A 19461-nucleotide genomic window follows, 5' to 3' on the forward strand; every position below is an offset into this window, starting at 1 on the left:
AACCTTAAACCGCATAAACACATTTCATTAGACCAAATATACAAAGTAATGTTCTTTTTAGCAACATCATATGACCCCTTTAAATGGTCAAAAAATTGTCAGACAATTCAGTGTCAAAGAAATGCTGTTCTTTTGAACTTTCTATTCATGTTTCAGGGTTTCCACAAAAATATTAAGAAGCACAATTGTTTTAGACATTGCTAAGAATAATGAATGTTTCTTGAGCTGCAAATTAGCATGTTAGATTTATTTCTGAAGGATCATGTGACACTGAAGACTGGAGTAATGGGTGCTCAAAAATTCTGCTTTGCATGACAGGCATAAATTACATTTTCAAACTATATTAAATAGAAAACAGTTATTTTTGATTGTAATAATATTTCACAGTATTACTGTTTTTACTGTATTTTTTATTAAATAAATGCCACCTTGGTGAGCTTGAGAGATTTCTTTCAAAAACAAAACAATCTTACCCTAACTTTTGAATGGTAGTGTATATAAATTGGATAAATTAGATTCAGTGCTTAATTTTTTCAGATCATTGTTTTAAAAGAGTTAGTAATAGAATATATTTTTTAAATATCTTTGCTGTAATTACTACATTGTAGTTGGTTTGAGATGGAGATATATGTGTTGTAATATGTGCAACGATTTGGATATAAGCTAGTGTGATGGTTCTCATTCTTTATTTCTGTGTGTCAGAATGGAGGATAGAGGAAGTGGAACGCATCAATGTAACCTTATCTGGTGCAGAGAGAAAGGCAGCGCTGTGTGCTCTACTGGAGCAAGAGACCCAGTTCATCTCCTCCATTGAACGGCACAGAATGGCTGCAGGCACGAGGAACCAGGACAAGGCCATACAAGCCTTCCTCAACAAGGTGTCAATCTTTGCTAATCGGCAAAGTCTCATCATGAGCATGCAGTACTGCTTTAGAGCAAAACCTTTGTTTGTTCACAGTGCAATAAAGGACAAATTCCATTTTTAATTGGTTTAAAAAAATAGAACACAATTGTCACAATATTACTTTCAATAAATGTAAAATAATGTAATTTTTTCTAATTTTATAAATTATAAATCTGTGTTAGAAGACTAACTATTTACCTTTGTGTCCTTAAGCAAGGTGCTTAACCTAATGTGACACTGCTAGAAATGTCAATGTAATAAAATTGAACATGACAAGTGGCAAATGATAACTAACTGATAATATGCTATTCAGAACAGACATCCTACAGGCTGTTTTATTTTACTTCCTCTATAGCAGTGTTTTTTTTTAACTGTTGCTTCATGACCCAGACCTAGAATAAGAATAAGTAAACAAAATGTTCTTGAAAGTAAACATTCATTTATTAATTAGTTTACTACATTTTATAGTAAGATAAACATTAACTAATATAACCTAACAAATAATATTAATTAATATAAACATCTCTAAGCAAAACAATTATAATAATAATAAAATAAAGAGTGATGTAGTTCTAACATCCTCCTAAATGCAAAATATGGAAAAATTGCAAAGATTATTGTGTTTGTCTTCTCCTCAGTGTGCAGAGCCAAAGAAATGGCGTGCATTTGACGGGAAGGTGACACAGATGGACACACAGTTTACTATCAGATCCAAGGAGCTGCGAGACCTATACAGTAGCATTACCCAGACTCAGTTCACAAAGGACGAACGTCTGGATGTGCTTCTCACTCTCAAACACACCATAAAGGTAAGCTGTAGTCCAAAATATGGACAAAATATAAACACTTTCCTAAAAGCATATACTGTATTTGCTCATCTAATTTCTAAAATGTTCTTGTGAATAGGAACATAATTGCAAGCTAACACAGGACATAGTGGACTTGATTGACAGGGAGGTGGACCTGCTGATGAGGGGCGTTAAAAAGAGCAACCTGTAGGGGTTGAGGAAGAGGATTGCCACCCTCTTCTTCCAGTACATCAAAACTCCTGCATTCAACCCCCAAGTGTCCAAATTTCTGCGGGTATGTGGCTAAACCAGTGTTGTAGTCAAGGCTAGTTCTTTCAAGTCAAGACAGAGACCAGAAGAGGGTCGAGTCCAAGGCAAGACCAAGTCCACATGCTCCCATTGTTATGTCCATGACAAAGAAATATGATTGCGGTCTTGGTCATCATGTCCGAGTCCAAGGCCATATTTTCATGGTCTTGGTCTGGTTCCTTTAGTCAGAGTCCAAGACCATATTTTAATGGTCATGCTTTTTGAGTCTGAGTCAAAGATCATATTTTCATGGTCTTCCATGTTTTCATTGTGTTGGTCTTGGTCCATGAGTCTAATTCATACCATATGTCCTTGAGTCCAAGTCCAAGACCATATTTTCATGGTGTTGGTTTTCGTCTCTGGTCCTCGAGTCCGAGTCTAAGAGTCAGGGTCCAAGACCATATTTTAATGGTCCTGCTTTTTGAGTCCGAGTCAAAGATCATATTTTCATGGTCTTCCATGTTTTCATTGTGATGGTCTTGGTCCATGAGTCTAATTCATACCATATGTCCTTGAGTCCAAGTCCAAGACTATATATTCATGGTATTAGTCGTGGTCTTTGAGTCTGTGTCCAAGACCATATTTTCATGGTGTTGGTTTTCGTCTCTGGTCCTCGAGTCCGAGTCTAAGTCAATATTTTCATGGCCTTGGACTCGGTCGTGACTTGGACTCAAATGAGCTGGTTTCAACTGCAACATTGGGCGAAGTTCACCCTGTACTTCAAAATCACTGTGGCTGGCATTAAAAGCACTGAAATAAAACTTGACAAGTTTTGGTTGGTTACAGTATCTCTCCTTGAAACCAACATTATTTACCCTGCTCTCCACAGGTGCCTCGGGATGCTGCCGACCTGAAAAAGAACATTTATTTGTGTCGTGGCTGTAATGAGTATCAGTCATCCACTGACTTTGCTCTGAACACTAATGCGTCTGCGGTTGGCCTCTGTCGCTGCTGCATGGATTTAGACAATGAGGCCCGTCGAAGAGAAGACTTCTCTCTTTACAAGAACATTCTTAGATGCCTGCGTTACTCTGAGGCCGAGTGCGGCCCAGAAGCCAAAATCACTTACCTGCTGCAGGTAAAGTTTTATTCATTCATGATTCATTTCAACTGTATAGAAAGAGCCATGTCAGTTTTTGCAAAACCTGCTTTTTTTCCTCCACTTGTGATTTTAAGATTTTAAACATAGTCTTAGTAGTTCTTTTGTTTGAGAATGCAGGAATAAATTTGCTTTAAGCAGAACAGAATACCAAGTTCATGCTGTGTTCAAGACACTTCCCGTCCTCATTAGGAGCAGGACCTGCGGTACCTGGTGGATGTGCTGTGTGGGACTCAGTCTGCTTTGAGTGGCTGGAAAGACCTTCATGATTTACTGCTGGTGCGCTGGGAGAAGCATTTGGACTGGAGCCCATGGAACTGCATCCTCCTTATGAAGGACGAGGCGGCTGCACATCTCAAACTGGAGGACATTGAGAAGGTACTGTGGTCACTTCTGAATTTTTTTCTTCATACAGAAAGAAATTATTAAATGGTAAAGCACAACTCAGGATATGATATAATATCAAATATTCAGGCATTATTGCACTAATCTAAGTACCAAGTAGAGCTACCAGCAGATTGCATAATAAAAAAAAATATTGTAGAATAGTGTAATATATAATCAGGCTTTAGTCGAAAAAGATCAAGGATTACATCTGCTAGAACTTTAAAATCATGAATTTCAACTGTATACTTGGCAAAGCTCAATTCTGGAGATGGTGTTTACAAGGATTGCATATACAGAACACATTTGTCTCTGCCACCACTTGAGAGCAAAACCATTCGTTCCACCGTACAAATGGCTGCTGTTTTCACTTGCAGGCATACGATGTGGTAGTTATCCGTAACGTCAAGCAGAAACACGCATTGGCCAGGAAGTGCCTCTCCCAGATTCCTGCGATGGCTGAATGTCTCCACGACACTGAAATACAGCCTGCTGCCCTCTGCAACCTGCTGGTCTCCAAGCCCATCACCAAGGCGACCAAGTAGAATCGCTAAGAGGCTACCCACAATCCTGCGGGGTGCTCAGGGACTAATGTAGCTTCGCTATTTGTGGACTTCAGACAGTAAAGTATAGAGATCTAAAATCTTCTTCAAGATCATTTATAGAATTTGAGTATCTTATATGTCGATTAAAACCGGGAGTAGCGGGGCCGTTTTTTGTCTCTACTCCACTGCTCTGTGCAATTCGGCCTGATCATTAAAATCTTTCGCTTCTCTCTTTTATGTTTTCCATTCATTAGGATCATTCATTAATGCTAATTACTTAACACTCGACAGTAATTGAGGAAGACGTTTTATGATTTTTATTTTCATTTTCAGCTTCATTGGTATTTTGTAAAATACTAGTTGGTAAAAAGAGTAGCTACACTACAATCCTGTGAAAAATGCAGCATTAGCATGTTTTTGAGTCTTGAGTACAAAGTAAGCTGCATAAAAAAATCGAGATTAGACTGACAAAAAGGTAGATTATCCCTCCATGATTACACCACACAAGAATGCATTGAAAAGTTATTTCTGGGAACACTTCGGGTTCAAGTTCAAGAGGTTTTAATTAGGCCTTTGCAAATGATATATAGCCTAGATCTAATCACGAGGTGAGCAATCTAAGATCTGCAATTACAGGAAAAGGTCAAGAACCTCCTCCTGCGTTTCCTTTTGAACAAATGTGAACGAGACCATCAGCACCACAGGACTAACGGCTGAAAGAATGACTGTAGACTGCTGATAAAGTGATGAAAGGTTTGAGTTTTATTTCTCTTCCTCCATTACGCGGGTTTATAAGCGGTGCTTAATAAAATGGGTTTATTAGAGATTTGGCTTATCATGTTCTTTGGCACAGACTCTACCTCTGACATTCTGTGATCCCGTAAGGAACATTAATGACACTTAGTTAAGCTTCAAAAATAGAATATGATAACAAAAAACAGGTCTTTCTTAGGTGGTGTCACAATTACGAAAATCGAAGTGCATTGTGGGTATCGCAGACATTTGTAAGCTATCAACATTTTCATAAAGGTAAGAGATTTTTAAGATGTGCTTCTTTTCTATTTTCTGAAGTAGCTAACGTTATATCCACATGTTGTTTTGGATTATCAATGCTATTAAACAACAGACGACCAGGGAGCGGGGGAGCAGAAACAGGTTAATCTGGTCTTGTTAATACCGTGAAATGTCATGCAATCGTCTTGCATAAGTGTACTTGAATTATTTTACTTCACTACTGAAATTAAATATTGTTTTGGGGGGTTTGTACTTAATTCAAGTGCAATTTAAACTGAATACTTCTACTAAAATACATTTCCAATGACAAAACAATAAAGGGCCTCTAATTAAAGCTCAATTAAGAATATGTTTATGAAAATTTATGATTAATAAATAGTTGAATTAGTGTTTGTTGTGCATCAAAATAGATCATGCATTTATATCAATGATTATCATTGTGTATCATCCAGGTACACAGTGCAACACATGGTCAAAGAACAGATGGCAGAAAATGTGTAGTGTAGGTTGATGTCAGTGTAGGTTTCAAAATGTTTATTAGGCCACTGATATGGTGGTGAACGTTATTTCATTCATTGCCAGAGGAAGACAGTTTTAAACTTAAGGTAACAGAAGAGCATAGCAATAAATAACTGAAATGGTAGTTGGTGCACATGTCTGTATCTGTGCTATTACTGGAAATCAGTGTGGCTGTAATCATCCAGGTATCCTGGGATTTTTGGTTTCACTGTGCAAATGGAACCTTAAACCTTGTGATAATATTCATTTGTAAATTTATATTTGTTTGTAAAAGTTTAAATATTTTATATTGAAAACGTGAAAAAACATTGAAATTTCAGCAACATTTTTTGAGACAGTGTATGACTGTATTATAGTTTACAACCATGACAACAATGGAGAATGTTGAACAGACTCGGAACAGGGTAAGTTAACAAATGGATCATCACACCAGCATACAAAAATATGTCCACAGCAGTGGTGTGGGGTGGTGTTCTGAAATGAATTCGTTTTTTTTTGTTTTTTTATCAAATGTAAATTCCTATCCCAGTCACATGTTCTTGGTTAAATAAACATCACTTACACTACCAGAGGGGGAAAAAAATCTGTTTTATATTTTTACATTAACAATGTAATCAATATTCTGTTTATTAAAGCCAAGTATGAATCTCATCAAGTTAGTGTTTTTAAGCATTTTACATTTATTCCAAAATAATAACTCAAGGCAGTAACAATTTAAACAATATATTTTATTTGTGAACTTATGTTCAGCTATTCTTTTTAATAGTTCACTTTTAACTATTTTTGAATTATTCGTGGACTCCACAGATACATTTATATAGGTTTATTTCATTTGTTGCAGGCAGTGATGTATTCAACCAATGATAACAACTAATAACAGTATTAAAGCATCGCAAGTGCACATCGAACTGAAATCAATGTATACAACTAGCTAAGGTTTCCTGTGCTTTATCCTAACAATGCCAATCAATGCAATCATTCAGTCAGAGACGACTGCACAAAACGTGCAGGTTTGTGTGAACAAAAAGTGTGCACTGCAAACTAATAAAAACGTTAAACTGTAACGAAATGATGAATACATGTAGTTTAGGCTTAAGTTTGCGCAACGCTGGAAATACATTTAGCTTTTTTGAAATATAACATTAAATCTGCTGAGATACAAAGAGCGGGAACTAAAATTCTCAGTTTCACGTGCATGTCCGGAAACTCATGAATATTCATGTATGCTCCGCCCACTGAATTCGAAAATCTCGTAACACAGGCGGCACTCAACTATTTGCGGTCAGGTTGTATGGATCAGTTTTGTTAATCAGTGACAATTTATATAAATTACGTTTGCTGAGATTGTCTTGTATCTATTTGTTTTTTTTCTGTTTCTCCAGTTTGACGATTTAATTGGTGTTTACTGTACCGATCTGTATACTTTCAGTTCACTGCTCAATGCAATGATAGCTTCAAAATGGTAACAAAGAAAACACTCTGGTTACTAATGTTACCTCTGTTCCCTGAGATAAGGGAACGAGCTTATGGGGAAACTCCTGTTTACTCTGATAATGAAGCCTGATTTGTTCACGTTTGTGTAGCTGCACGAACCAATGGCACTTCAGCCCGCCAAATGGGGAGGAGCCGACCTCTATATATGTCTGCCATTTCATCAGAATCTTTTGCCTGAAGCAACAGTCAACGATTTGTGTGCAGCCTTATAACACGGCAGCCTACGCAACGCTCGTTCCCTTATCTCAGAGAACCGAGGTTACGTTAGTAAATGGCGCATTCCCTTTCGAACGGTCTCTCCCATTGCATTGACACGCTTATGGGGAATGCGTCCAATAGCTCCATGCTATTAGCAAGTGCAGAACGAAGCCGCTCTGCGAGCCCAGCCCCAGAACCCCCGTACTAAGGGCTCCTGTAAGCATGAGCCAATAATGAGACCCAAGCCATTTAGGCTGAGGACATAACTTAATCCTCTCCATTAACAAAGGGGATTAGGTAGACTTAAGTGGACCAATCTGTGCCTGCAGGGCAGGGACGTCCAAGTTATAAATCCTGGTGAAGGTAGACAGCGATGACCAGCCAGTGGCCGCACAAATATCACCAATAGAAATCTTGCTGGACCAAGCCCAGGAGGAGGCCATCCCTCTGATGGAGTGTGCTTTCACTCCTACAGGACACTGTAAGCCCGCTGTGGTGTAAGCCAGGGCTATAGCATTCACTATCCAGCAAGTCTCTGCTTCATGACCGGCAGCCCTTTAGTGGCCTCTGAAGCATACATAGAGCTGCTCTGAGTGCCGAAACGGGCCAGAGCGCTTAACATACGCTCTAAGTGCCCGAAATGGGCAGAGTGGATTAGAACCCTGCTCACCTTCTGAATTGGGGAGCGCTAGAAGGGTGATGACTTGTGCTCTGAATGGAAAGCACTTTCGGCACATAGCCGTGTCTCAGTTTGAGGACGACTCTACAGTCGTTAGGCCCAAACTCAAGACATGACTGACAGTGCTTGCAGGTCACCCACTCACTTGACCGACGCCAAAGCCAGACAGAGGGCAGTCTTAAGCAACAGGGTCCGCAAGTCAGCAGAGTGGCTCGAAAGGACGGCCCCGTAGGGCCCTGAGGACTATAGATAAGTCCCAAGTCGGCACACTATGAGGGCGAGGCGGATTCAATCTTCGAGCACCCCTCAGAAACCTAACGACCAGGCCGTTTGCGCCCCTTATCCAGTAGGTCTTGTAGAAAGGTTAGCACATAGGACACATCACAAGAGGATGGGTCCTCGTTCCATGCTGCACACCAGTCAGAAAACATGAAGGCTCCACATCTCTGGCTGGGGATGCCAAATCATGTCCTTTGCTTGCGAGAGGAGGTCCATCCCCAATGGTATCGGCCAAGGGGCTTCCGATAGCAGCTGAATCAACTCGGGAAACCACATGCAATGAAAGTTGTCTTCTGAGGGGAAGAGGTCCACCTCTGCCTTCTTGAAGACAAACCAGATCGTTTGAACCATTTGGGGATGTAGTCTCCATTCTCCTGGAGCTACATTTCCCCTGGACAGCATGTCTGCTCCCTGGTTCAGTCTGCCCAGCACATGAACTGCTTTCAGCCCTTTTTGCCCTGTGCCCATAAAAGGAGGCGTCGAGCCAACCTGTGGAGGGAGCGTGACCTGAAACTGCCTTGGCGATATATAAAGGCTACCACCCTTATGTTGTCCAAATGGACCAGGACGTGGTGCTCCTTTAAGGCCAGCAGGAAGGTTTTTAGGTCTAGAAAAACTGCCATCATCTCGAGGCAGTTGATGTGCAAGCATAGCTCCAGGTTTGACCAGGAGCCAAACGCCAGTCTGCCCTCATACAGAGCTCCCCAATCTGAGTTGGAGGCATCTGTCATGACTACCTTCCATCTGGGGGTCAGTCCAGATGGGATGCCTGATTGAAACAGGCTTGGGTCTTTCTAAAGGGCCACAGCACTGATGCAGCGGTGGGTTACCCTGATGAAAATGTCCCAGGCACCAAAAGGGTCTGAATGACGCTGCTAGCTGCTGAATTATCAGGGAGCGTTCCGGCGTAATCCATGCCCGCATCTGGGCAAAATCGATAACTGTCCCCAGAAAGACAACATGCTGGCTGGGAGACAGAGAGCTCTTGGCTAAATTGATTTTTAGTCCAACCCGCTCCAGGTGGCAGAGCAGCAGCGACCTGTGAGCGATAAGTTCCTGTTCCGATCTGGCTAAGACCAGCCAATCGTCTAGGAAATTCATAATGCGGATTCCCATCTGTCTCAGAGAGGAAAGAGCCACGTCCATGCACTTGTGCGTGGACCAGAGACAGACAGAATGGTAGGACTGAATATTGATAAGCCACCCCCTCAAACGCGAATCTCAAGAGTGGTCTGTGATTGGGGCTATCTGGATAAGAAAGCAAGCATCTTTCAGATCCACCGATAAAAAAAACAGTCCCCGGGGTATATTTGCACGAAGATCTGTTTGTAAGTCAGCATCTTGAACGGGCGATTCATAAGTGCACTGTTCAGATGCCTGGGCCCGCCATTTTTCTTGGGAGAGGAGTAGCCTCTGTGGGGGCGCTACCCAGACAGGCGACGCACTCACTGTGCCCATCTGCCACACATTTGCAGCATGACATTTGCAGCAATGTTGCTGGAAATTTGCTCTTAAATGTGCCGGATGACCGCAGGGGAAGGCTTGTGGCTTCTTCCGCTGGCAGGGGCTCCTTCTACAGTTGCGAGCAGCAGGCTGAGCTGAGCTTCTTCCTTCTTCGGCTTCTTGCTTGCAGAGTCAGCGAGGAGATGATCTTCATCGCTAAAGGGCGAAAAATTCTGACGAAATGGCGCTCAGAGCCGCCTTAAGGTCGGCTCTTCCCCTTTTGGCAGGTTGAAGCGCCATTGGTTCGTGCAGCTACACGTATGTGAACAAATCAGGCTTCAGTATCAGAGTAAACAGGAATTTCCTTATAAACGTGTCAACGCAACGAGAACCGTTCGAAAGGGAACACTTTTGTTTGGTGAAATGAAGGTGTTATGAAAAACTTAGTGGGCCCTGAGAGCAACATGAGATTGTTAGGTTATTGTTCGATCTTTCCATCTGTGCATGAGTAAAGTAAGTCAAAGGTAAGTTAGATTTTCTCTATTATTTTTCCCACCAGTATTGTGCAATTTTTTTGTAATCTTTGGACATTGGAAAAGGCTTTGATCTTGTACCTTGAGAAAGCTTCAGGATTGCGATTAATGTGTAATAGTGCCGACTGGATGAAATGAATGTTCTGTAAAAACACTAAGTCCAGGTTATCCAATGATGTTTCAAGGAAACACCATTTTGCATTTCAAATCCTTGGTAATCCTGACTGAAATGACAATTGTAAAGGGAGGTCATGAAGAAAGCATCAGATTTGACATTACAGCTGGTCAGAGGCCAACTCCTTGTGACTTTTTCCATTGGATTCTTAAGTTTTCCATAGGCACAATTTACGTTATATGATTCACAGAGTTACGAAAACCTAACCCCCCTTTTTTATTTTAGATTGTTCAAATGGAAGCCATTTAAGATTTTCAGACAATTGTGAGATAAAGATTACAATAAAACATAAAGTAACAATAGTTAAAAAAAATTGTAATGGTATAAAGTCACAATTTTGAGATGTAAAGTAGCAGTTACAAGAAATACAGTCTCAGTTGTGTGACAGAAAGTTGCATTTGTGAAATACAAAGTCACGATTATGAGAACAATTATAAGAAATAAAATTTGGAATTAAATACCAGTTGTGAGATGTGAAGTTGCCATTAAAAGATAAACTTGCAGTTACGGGGAAAAAATTGCAGTTGTGGGATAAAGCCACAATTTTGAGATGTAAAGAAGCAATTACAAACAGTAGATTTGCAGTTATGAGAGAGAAATCTTTAATTGTGGGATGGAAAGTTGCAACTGTGAAATATAAAGACTTGATTACAAGAAATAGTAACAATTTTAAGAAATAAAGTTGGAATTATTTGGAATTAATCAATTGTGTGATGTAAAATTGAGATTACAAGACAGACAGATTTCTGAGATATAAATTCCCTATTATGAGAAAAAAATAGCAATTGTAAGATAAAAAGTCACAGTTGTAAGATACAATATTACAATTGTGAGATACAGTCAAAATTATGACAAATAAATAATGTTGTTTTATTTATGTTTTTTATTTATTACGTTTTTCTCTGAGCCGAAAATGGACTTCCATGCAAACTTGCAAGCATTACAATGAAAGCTTTCTTATAATTTCAGTGTGTTTTCTCTTTTTTTATGCTTCCATAAATATTCCTCCCGCAGATCTAATTCTTTGGAAATAAGCCTCAATACGGATTATTGCCTGCTGTGTGATTTCTGAGAGTTTGTGTTTATGAAGTCTCCCAGGTTGTTGTTTAACAGACCCCTGTGCAGTTCCAGATTATGGCCCAACAAGAGAAACGACAATGACGTTTGCTGTTAGAAGAAAAAGGTGTGAATTCCAGGTCATTGTCTGTGGCAATGTGTCTTGTGTCAGTGAGTTTATTTTTATAATGCTCTTGCTTTTATATGCAAATTTGTTGTTAATTTTGCTCAGGTTAGAAGGGACTTGCATGAGGTAAAACTGGTGGGAGTCTAATCTTAAAGCTTAATCTCCATGGCCATAAGGCTTTATGACATGCCCGGAACGAACCAGTAACAGCGGATGCGGATGGCACCAGGGCAAAGATTAATCAGCTGCACATTATTTAAAGGCCATCATAAGACAAAGTCTCTGAGCTGACTCCGTTTCGGCCACAGAATGAGGCGGCTTAGATGTTCTTGGAGCTCCTTGAAACCCCTAATCATTGTCTGCACGCCACTGGCTTTGCCACCGCTGCCACTGGTCATCAGAAAAAAGGTTAGACATGCTACAAACACATGGGGAGAGATTTTCTATCAGGTTAGATCTCAATGAAAATAATGTGAAAATTAATATTTGTTAAGAGTAAAATTAATGTAATGAACTAAGAGTAATGAAGCAAAACTTGTCTAAAGAATTGTATATTATATTGTACATTTTGTACAAATACTTTGGCACATATGAATTAGCTTTAAAATGTCTTTAAAAAATATTTAATGTCTTTTGCTCTCAATTTCAAACTTTCACTTTCGATTGAAAGACATTTTTGCAAAGACATTTTGATATACTTTTTTTTTTTTTTTTTGTCCAAGACAAAGACTTTTTGCCAAAAGACGGATAATGTAAAAGACGCTGGTTTTTATTGCTTCAGTCTTTTTTGTATTACTGGTTATCTTCTGAATGGATATAATGATATAATGGATTCCTGATATCATGTCCACTAGGAAGCAGAATGTGCATACATCCTAATATTAATGGCTGTGTACTGGATGACGGAGGTCATTCCTCTGTCTGTGACGGCACTTCTCCCTTCGCTGCTTTTCCCTCTTTTTGGGATCATGAAGTCCTCACAGGTACACTTTCCTGAACTAGTCACTAGTACTTTTTGAAGACAATCCTATGGAAAGCTGATTACAATAGGCCTATTTCTGGACTAATAATGTGACTGACCGACCATCTTTCTTTAGGTTGCAACTGTATATTTCAAAGACTTCCACTTGTTGCTTCTTGGTGTCATCTGTCTAGCGACATCCATTGAGAAATGGGGTCTTCACCGGAGAATTGCCCTCAGATTGGTGACTGGGTTTGGAGTCAATCCTGGCATGTAAGACTGCTTTTATTTTATTATTTGTGTTGTGATGAATCATAGCAGGATGGACCAATGCAAACCCGCTTGTTTACTGTGAAATGTGTTTGACAGGTTGATGCTCGGGTTCATGGTTGGCTGTGCTTTCCTCTCTATGTGGCTGAGCAACACCTCAACTGTGGCGATGGTAATGCCAATTGTGGAGGCAGTGATCCAGCAGGTTTTGAACGCAAGTGAACAGGCCAGCAAAGACCACAAGGGGGCGTTAAATGGCATCTCCAACCCTTCTCTTCAGCTTGAAGGTAAACTGGTGCAGCTTTCATTTGAGATGAGCAATAAATGATCATTTTAACCTTTAAGAGCTGTGCCGCATTTAATAATTAAACATCTGTTTTCAGATATTGAGGCCCAGTATGACCAGTCTGAGAAGATAAAAAGGTGAACATATGTAAAATTACAACAACAAAAAAAGACAGAAAACAATTGTTTTTTAAAGTCTGAATGAGATTTTTTTTTGTACACTTACAGCATTGAAGCAGGAATTACGGCGCCAGTTCAGACAGCTCCTGAGCCTGAGGAACCAGAAACTGTGAAGGTCAGTAAAACATGCACAATCTGACATTAAAATGCACAAAATCCTTCTCCTTGCCTTTCCAATAAACTGGGATTTCTCTATATGTGTTAGCCGCCTCCACTATATAATGGAAAGTACAGGACCCGTGAAGATCACATGATGTGCAAAGGCTTGTCACTTTGCATTGCCTACTCCTCATCCATTGGGGGTCTGACCACATTATCAGGAACATCCACAAACCTTATCTTTGCTGAATACATTTATCAGTGAGTTTACAATTTGGCTTCAAACTAAAGTGTGGAACTATTTTAGTTTTAATTGAATTAGTATATAATGTTTCCCATTATTTCTAATACTGTATATTATATAGTTTGGTCAGTCTATCCTTCTAAACTGTGCTTTTTGTGACATTTCCTCAGGTACTACCCAGAATGCACCATCATTAATTTTGGGAACTGGTTCGTGCTTTGTCTTCCCATCTGCATAATTATGCTGATTTTGTCATGGATATTCCTGCACTGGATGTACCTCGGGTCCAAGTGAGTGATCGTGATGTCTCCTATTCAATAAGTCGTTCCCTGACCCCTCTCTGTTCCTCATTTTTACTCTTCGTCTTTGGCTTTCATTTAAATTAATTAATCATTTCAAATCATGCTGCCATTTGCATTTCTTCAGCTTCCTCTACATGTCCTCAATCTTCTTCATCCTGCTCTGCATCTCACTCACTCACAGCCTCCCATTCTCATCGCTCTAGAATAATCCTGTTTTATCGAGAAGCCTTCTTCATTTCACCCCGTTGAGATTTTCTTCTATCCCTGATGAAGAATCACTCACAGAACATGGATGCATGACGTTGTGACAGAGATTGTTCTCATGCATAGTTTAAATGGATTTTTGTCTCATGCAGATATTTCAGTCAATTCATCCGCTCGTCAAAATCAACTACATGTGTGCATTGAAATGACAGTGAATGAACTGAACAATAAAAGCATATCTACTTTTACATCCATCCCTAGCTTTCGTGCCAGTCTGTGCTCCAAACAGCAATCTGAAAAGGAAAAACACACTGCCAAAGTGCTCCAGGATCAGTACAACTCACTGGGACCCATAAGGTTGGAACTCTTTTTTAATTTCAAAGATCTTAACATTTTGAAAGTGTGAACTGTACTTATTTTTCCCTGACGATCCTCATACATTGATCAATCAATACCATGATTTTGGTGTGGTTTTCTGTTTTTTTCCAAACAGCAGGAGACTCTTTTCCTTATATTTATCTTTAAATGTTAAAGTCCATGTGAACTGGAAGTTGCTGCCGACTTTACTTTAGTATTGTGACGACTTTCCAACTGAAACGGAATATTAAATAGAGGACGGGGTTTTATTTTAGCACACCTCCCCGGCATCTCTCGCTCTCAGCAAGCTAACATCATCAGAGAAGCAATGCCATTTCAGAGAGGAAGCACATTTTCAGATTTTGATTAAAGATGACCAAAACAAACAATTTTTTTTGTCAGTGGATTAATTTGCACAAATGATTTGTTCACCTCAAGACTAGCAATTTGTGCTAACAAAGTAAATAGTGTAATTTTTGGTTTCATGCGGACTTTCATGTGCATTATGTGTTAACGTGTCAAAGTGTGCCATTTTGGCAAGGTTAGAAGTATTTCAAGACCTGATTATGTCCTTATTATTTTGATTATTAATATAGAAGTTTAGAAGTTTATTTTTACTTAAGACTTGAATACACTAAACAACTTTTAAAATCTGAACAGAATTTGAAAGTGGTGCAGAGAAAAACTGGCATCGTACACTAAACAACTGAGGATCACACACTACCAGACTTTCAAGTCATTTCGAAAACAGTAAACTTATACAGAAACATGCATCTCATTGTTAGGAGGCGCATGACAAACTGAAAAAACAAACTGTCTGTGCCCATCATACACTACGCATATTTCTCGTGACTATTTCTCAGCAACTAGAGTTGACAGCAAATCAGGGCAAAAGTCATGTAGTGTATTCCAGTGTTTAGAGCAATGAGATGCATACATTTCTGATCATTTCTCTGTAACACTGTTTCTCTAATGATCCAACTGGCAGGAAATTATCACCATGATCATCTTCATTCTGATGGCAATTTTGTGGTTTACAAGAAACCCAGGTTTCATGCCTGGCTGGTCATCACTGTTTCCTGAGTGAGTGTGTTCACATTTATGTAGATATACTTCTGCATTTCAGAGAAAGTCATCATTCTATTCAATAATTGCCTTTAGATTTCAAATTTATCCTTTGTATGTTGTTATTTCTTCAGTTACCCAGGTTACGCTACGGATGCCACTGTAGCGCTGTTGCTGGGTTTCATGTTCTTCATCATCCCTGCACACAAACCAAATGCAGAGCACTACGGTATGGCTTACTCATTTCCTTTGTGCATGCGTGAAAACCTTCCAAATGATTAGAGGCTCACTATCAGCAGTTTTGGTGCTTATTAACGTTGTCAATCCCTGTGACAGTGGCCTTGATAACGTGGAAGGACTTCCAGGCCTGTATGCCATGGGAGATCAGTCTGCTCGTGGGTGGCGGTTTCGCTTTGGCTGAAGGCACAAAGGTAGGATCAGGATTTAATGGAAACCCAACTATATCTGTGAGAGAGAAAAAGAAATGAATAGAAAAGTACAAGGCCGCTTTAATAGATGAATCAGTTAATGGTCCATTTTAACATGCCTGGATTCAATTAAACGGGCCAGTCTAATTCACTAGTGGCTTTGGCAGGCCTGGACAGCTCAATTGCACCCTTTACTCATAATCTTAAACATTAATTTCCTTTTAAAAGAAATAAATGAAAAGACGGATCACATCTAAGCCTCGTAACAGCGTGCAGCCCATTAACGTTGCACAGAGAACAACAATTCTACTGTGTCACTCTCTGTCTGCTTTGACGTTCCATTCAAGCTAATTACACGCCTCCATTATAAGACTGGCACTGAAGCACATCATTTCAGCATAACAAACGGCTCCTTCCTCATGTCAGTCGCAAAGGCTGGAAACAAGAGCGTCAACTTCTTAATATTCTCCTGGTGTAGGTAGGCTGGGGTGGGGTCTTATCATCAAGGCTCCAGCCCTGTTTTGATCCAGACACCCAAATGTCATGGCAAGTCCAGTCTTTAAAATCTTCAAAGCAGAAATGGAGACTACTGTGCTGCATTCTCCATATGCAACATCAGGCTGTTTGGGCGCCGTATCTCGACAAACAGCTAAATTACGACTCCAGTCTCTGTTGACAAGCATACAAAGAGATGTTGGTACATTTATGAAAGTGGGTTCGTTTGAGTTCATGAATATCTTGGCTGGACACTTTAACTTACCTTATGTCTTTCAAAGATGATCTGATGTTTTTTTCATTTTTTTTCACCCGACAGATTTCTGGTCTATCGACTTGGGTTGCTGAATTGCTGACTCCCTTGGGAAGTCTTCCTCCTTTAGCCACTGTCACCATTGCCTGCCTTATTGTCACCTCTATCACAGAGGTGGCCAGCAATGCTGCCACGATGACAATCTTTTTGCCTATACTGGCCCCCTTGGTATGTGTCAATTCAGTATATGTAGAATATTACTTTCACTTTTTTGGGCTGATCTCATCAGAAATTATCTTTATTAGGCCGAGGCAATTGGAGTCAACCCTCTGTACATGCTGATTCCCACGGCCCTATGTGTGTCCTTTTCATTCCTACTTCCAGTTTCTAATCCTCCTAATGCCATTGTCTTCACATATGGTCATCTGACAAGCATGGACATGGTGAGTCCTTATGGCCACGTACACACTACAGTTAAATTCGGTTGTCAGTTCACCCTTTACTTTCCTTAATCGCGTTCTGTACACACATAATTCACCGCATTAACTCCCAAAAAATACAGGTAGTGACAACTGCATTTACAGAAATTCTATGCAGTGTGTACTGAACCGAACTGAACAACTAGTTGTTAATGATGATGAACTAGCTAATGATCAAAATTAGCTAATCTGTGGGCCTCCATTCTCTCCGAGATGCCACAACGTTGCTATGGTTACCACGCTGCCATTCATAGCAGTTTCGGGAGTGAGTCGTGTTCTGTACACACATGGAACGATAATTTACGGGACTTACTCCCACATTTAAATGCGGTTGTCACTCCTGAAACTTGCAGTGTGTACGTGGCCTATGATTTGGTTCCTTTGGAAGTCATTTTGGATGTAAATTTGTACAATACAAAAGTAAATGTGTCAAAGGTAAATCTTATAAATTTACAGTAACTGAGCTTTGTATGGTTTTCTTTCTCACTATAGGTGAAGGCAGGGCTGGGGGTAAATATTATAGGTGTTCTTACAGTCCTATTAGCTCTTATGACATGGGGAACACCTCTGCTTAACCTGGACACCTACCCAGACTGGGCACCAGTTGTAAACGGCACAGGAGTATGACCATCACTGTGAATATTTTACAAATGTGGACATTTAGTTTTCAAATTACATGGGATCCCTTGATGCTGGCTGAATTGTTGATAGCGCAAAAGCCTACAATCCAAATGTTTTACTCAGTTGGATCACTTGGGCAAGGTTGTATGACCAGCTTGGATTAGGCAATACAACAGACTAGTGATGCGCGGATGGCGGTTATATCCGCGGGCGCTGCGGATAATCCGCGGATCGGATGGGTCGGGTAATAAAAAAATGCATTCTGATTATTTGCGGGTGGGTCGCGGGTGGATAAAATAAATCATTAATGATGCAAGTATTAACTACATTTTCTAAATTATGAACGTGTTTTAAATAGGCTACAGAAATTGAATAAACTGTAAATTAACATTAAAAGTTATTCAACAAAACATTATTTAGTCAAGAGCAGTAAGTTTTGTTGTTTGATTAACATTAATAAAAGACGGCACAGCTAGGCTGCTGTCACAAGACCTATTATTTCACGGATCCAATACTGATACTATGCGTTTTATTTTGCAACTGTTTACATTAACTTAAGACAAACCCGACAGTACTTTCTCAATTTGGTACTCACGTTTAGCTCATCCGCGCATCACTACAACAGACTGAATGCTTTGGGTTCCATGAGATGTTCAGTTTGAACGTCATTGTTTGTTTGTATGTTTTTGTATTATAAGCATTTTAATCTTTGTCATCATTGGCTCAAATCTGTGATTCCTTTTGACATTTACTCTTTTGAGGGGTTCAAAGAGACCAGTAAAAGCTGTTAAAAACAGCTTTGGTGCACAATTCAACTGTGCAATGTTTATACAAAATGTATTATATTAAAGATATTTCTTTAGCTTTAAGCAGAGTTTGCATGGCAGGTTTAGTCCCGTCAGCTAACATAGCACTTAATGTTTTATAGAGTTGTATATTTTTGTTATATGCTAGCCTGTACATATATACAGATAAGTGAACATATATATATATATATATATATATATATATACAAAGAAGTGAACTGTATGAGTAGAATGTTGAAATTACATTGTGAACAAATTAGATCAAAAGTTAACAGAGTAAATAACAGACAACATTTTCAAGAAAGTACACAGTCCCACTTTCAACATTAGAGACAAACTTGCACATAACAGTGGCCAGGAAATAATAGCTATTGATTTTAGGTGAGCTACTCAGTTGTTTGGCTTCTTGCAAAAAATGAGCATTTCTAGCCAGTGCCATTTTGTTTTTAACTTTATAATGTTTTTGTTTGTTTCAATAGTATTTTAAAGTTCACTATTACAGAAGTTTGTATTTTGCATAGAACCTTGATGTCAAATTTGGTTGACATCCATTGTTCATATGTGTAAAATGTTTCTTGTTAAACTGTGAGACAGTTACTCTCTGTCTTGTGTGTTCTACATATGTTTCACATATGTTTTGGCAAGGGAAAAAAAACATTTAAATAAACATCCGGAACCATTCACAGTCATCATGTTCTAGCAGGAATTCAAACAGATTTTAATAAACAAAGCTTTGCAATCTGTATCAATTTTAATTGAACTGTGCACTGTGCAGTGGATTGTCTCATCTCTAATTACTGAATCCCAAAATTACATTTTTTTACAAATCTAGCCTGGGTGGCAGACTTATCAAAGAGATTCAAGAA

General features: G+C 39.4%; 1 protein-coding gene and 1 pseudogene across 1 annotated transcript; both read left to right on the forward strand.

Moving 5' to 3' along the window:
* Positions 1-4208, forward strand: part of LOC107698565 (IQ and ubiquitin-like domain-containing protein) — a 13595-nt pseudogene extending 9387 nt beyond the window's left edge.
* Positions 4209-11855: 7647 nt separating this feature from the next.
* On the forward strand, positions 11856-17820 carry slc13a1 (solute carrier family 13 member 1). The gene is made up of 15 exons (XM_016499640.1): positions 11856-11954; positions 12401-12529; positions 12644-12780; positions 12877-13064; positions 13161-13200; positions 13291-13357; positions 13448-13602; positions 13756-13875; positions 14353-14448; positions 15430-15531; positions 15648-15742; positions 15850-15944; positions 16756-16917; positions 16995-17132; positions 17661-17820. The coding sequence occupies exons 1-15, from the start codon at positions 11856-11858 to the stop codon at positions 17793-17795; spliced, it is 1758 nt and encodes a 585-aa protein (XP_016355126.1). The 3' UTR covers positions 17796-17820.
* Positions 17821-19461: the final 1641 nt, after the last annotated feature.

Source organism: Sinocyclocheilus anshuiensis, unplaced genomic scaffold (assembly GCF_001515605.1).
Source record: "Sinocyclocheilus anshuiensis isolate Anshui unplaced genomic scaffold, SAMN03320099.WGS_v1.1 scaffold1054, whole genome shotgun sequence".
Classification (NCBI taxonomy): Eukaryota; Metazoa; Chordata; class Actinopteri; order Cypriniformes; family Cyprinidae; genus Sinocyclocheilus; species Sinocyclocheilus anshuiensis.

Excerpts from the sequence above, each read along its gene's own strand:
- slc13a1 (XM_016499640.1), top strand. The coding sequence starts at position 11,856 with ATGAGGCGGCTTAGATGTTCTTGGAGCTCCTTGAAACCCCTAATCATT. Across the intron at positions 13,603-13,755 it reads TTTGCTGAATACATTTATCA|GTACTACCCAGAATGCACCA; the intron begins GTGAGTTTACAA and ends ACATTTCCTCAG. Across the intron at positions 16,918-16,994 it reads TGCCTATACTGGCCCCCTTG|GCCGAGGCAATTGGAGTCAA; the intron begins GTATGTGTCAAT and ends TATCTTTATTAG.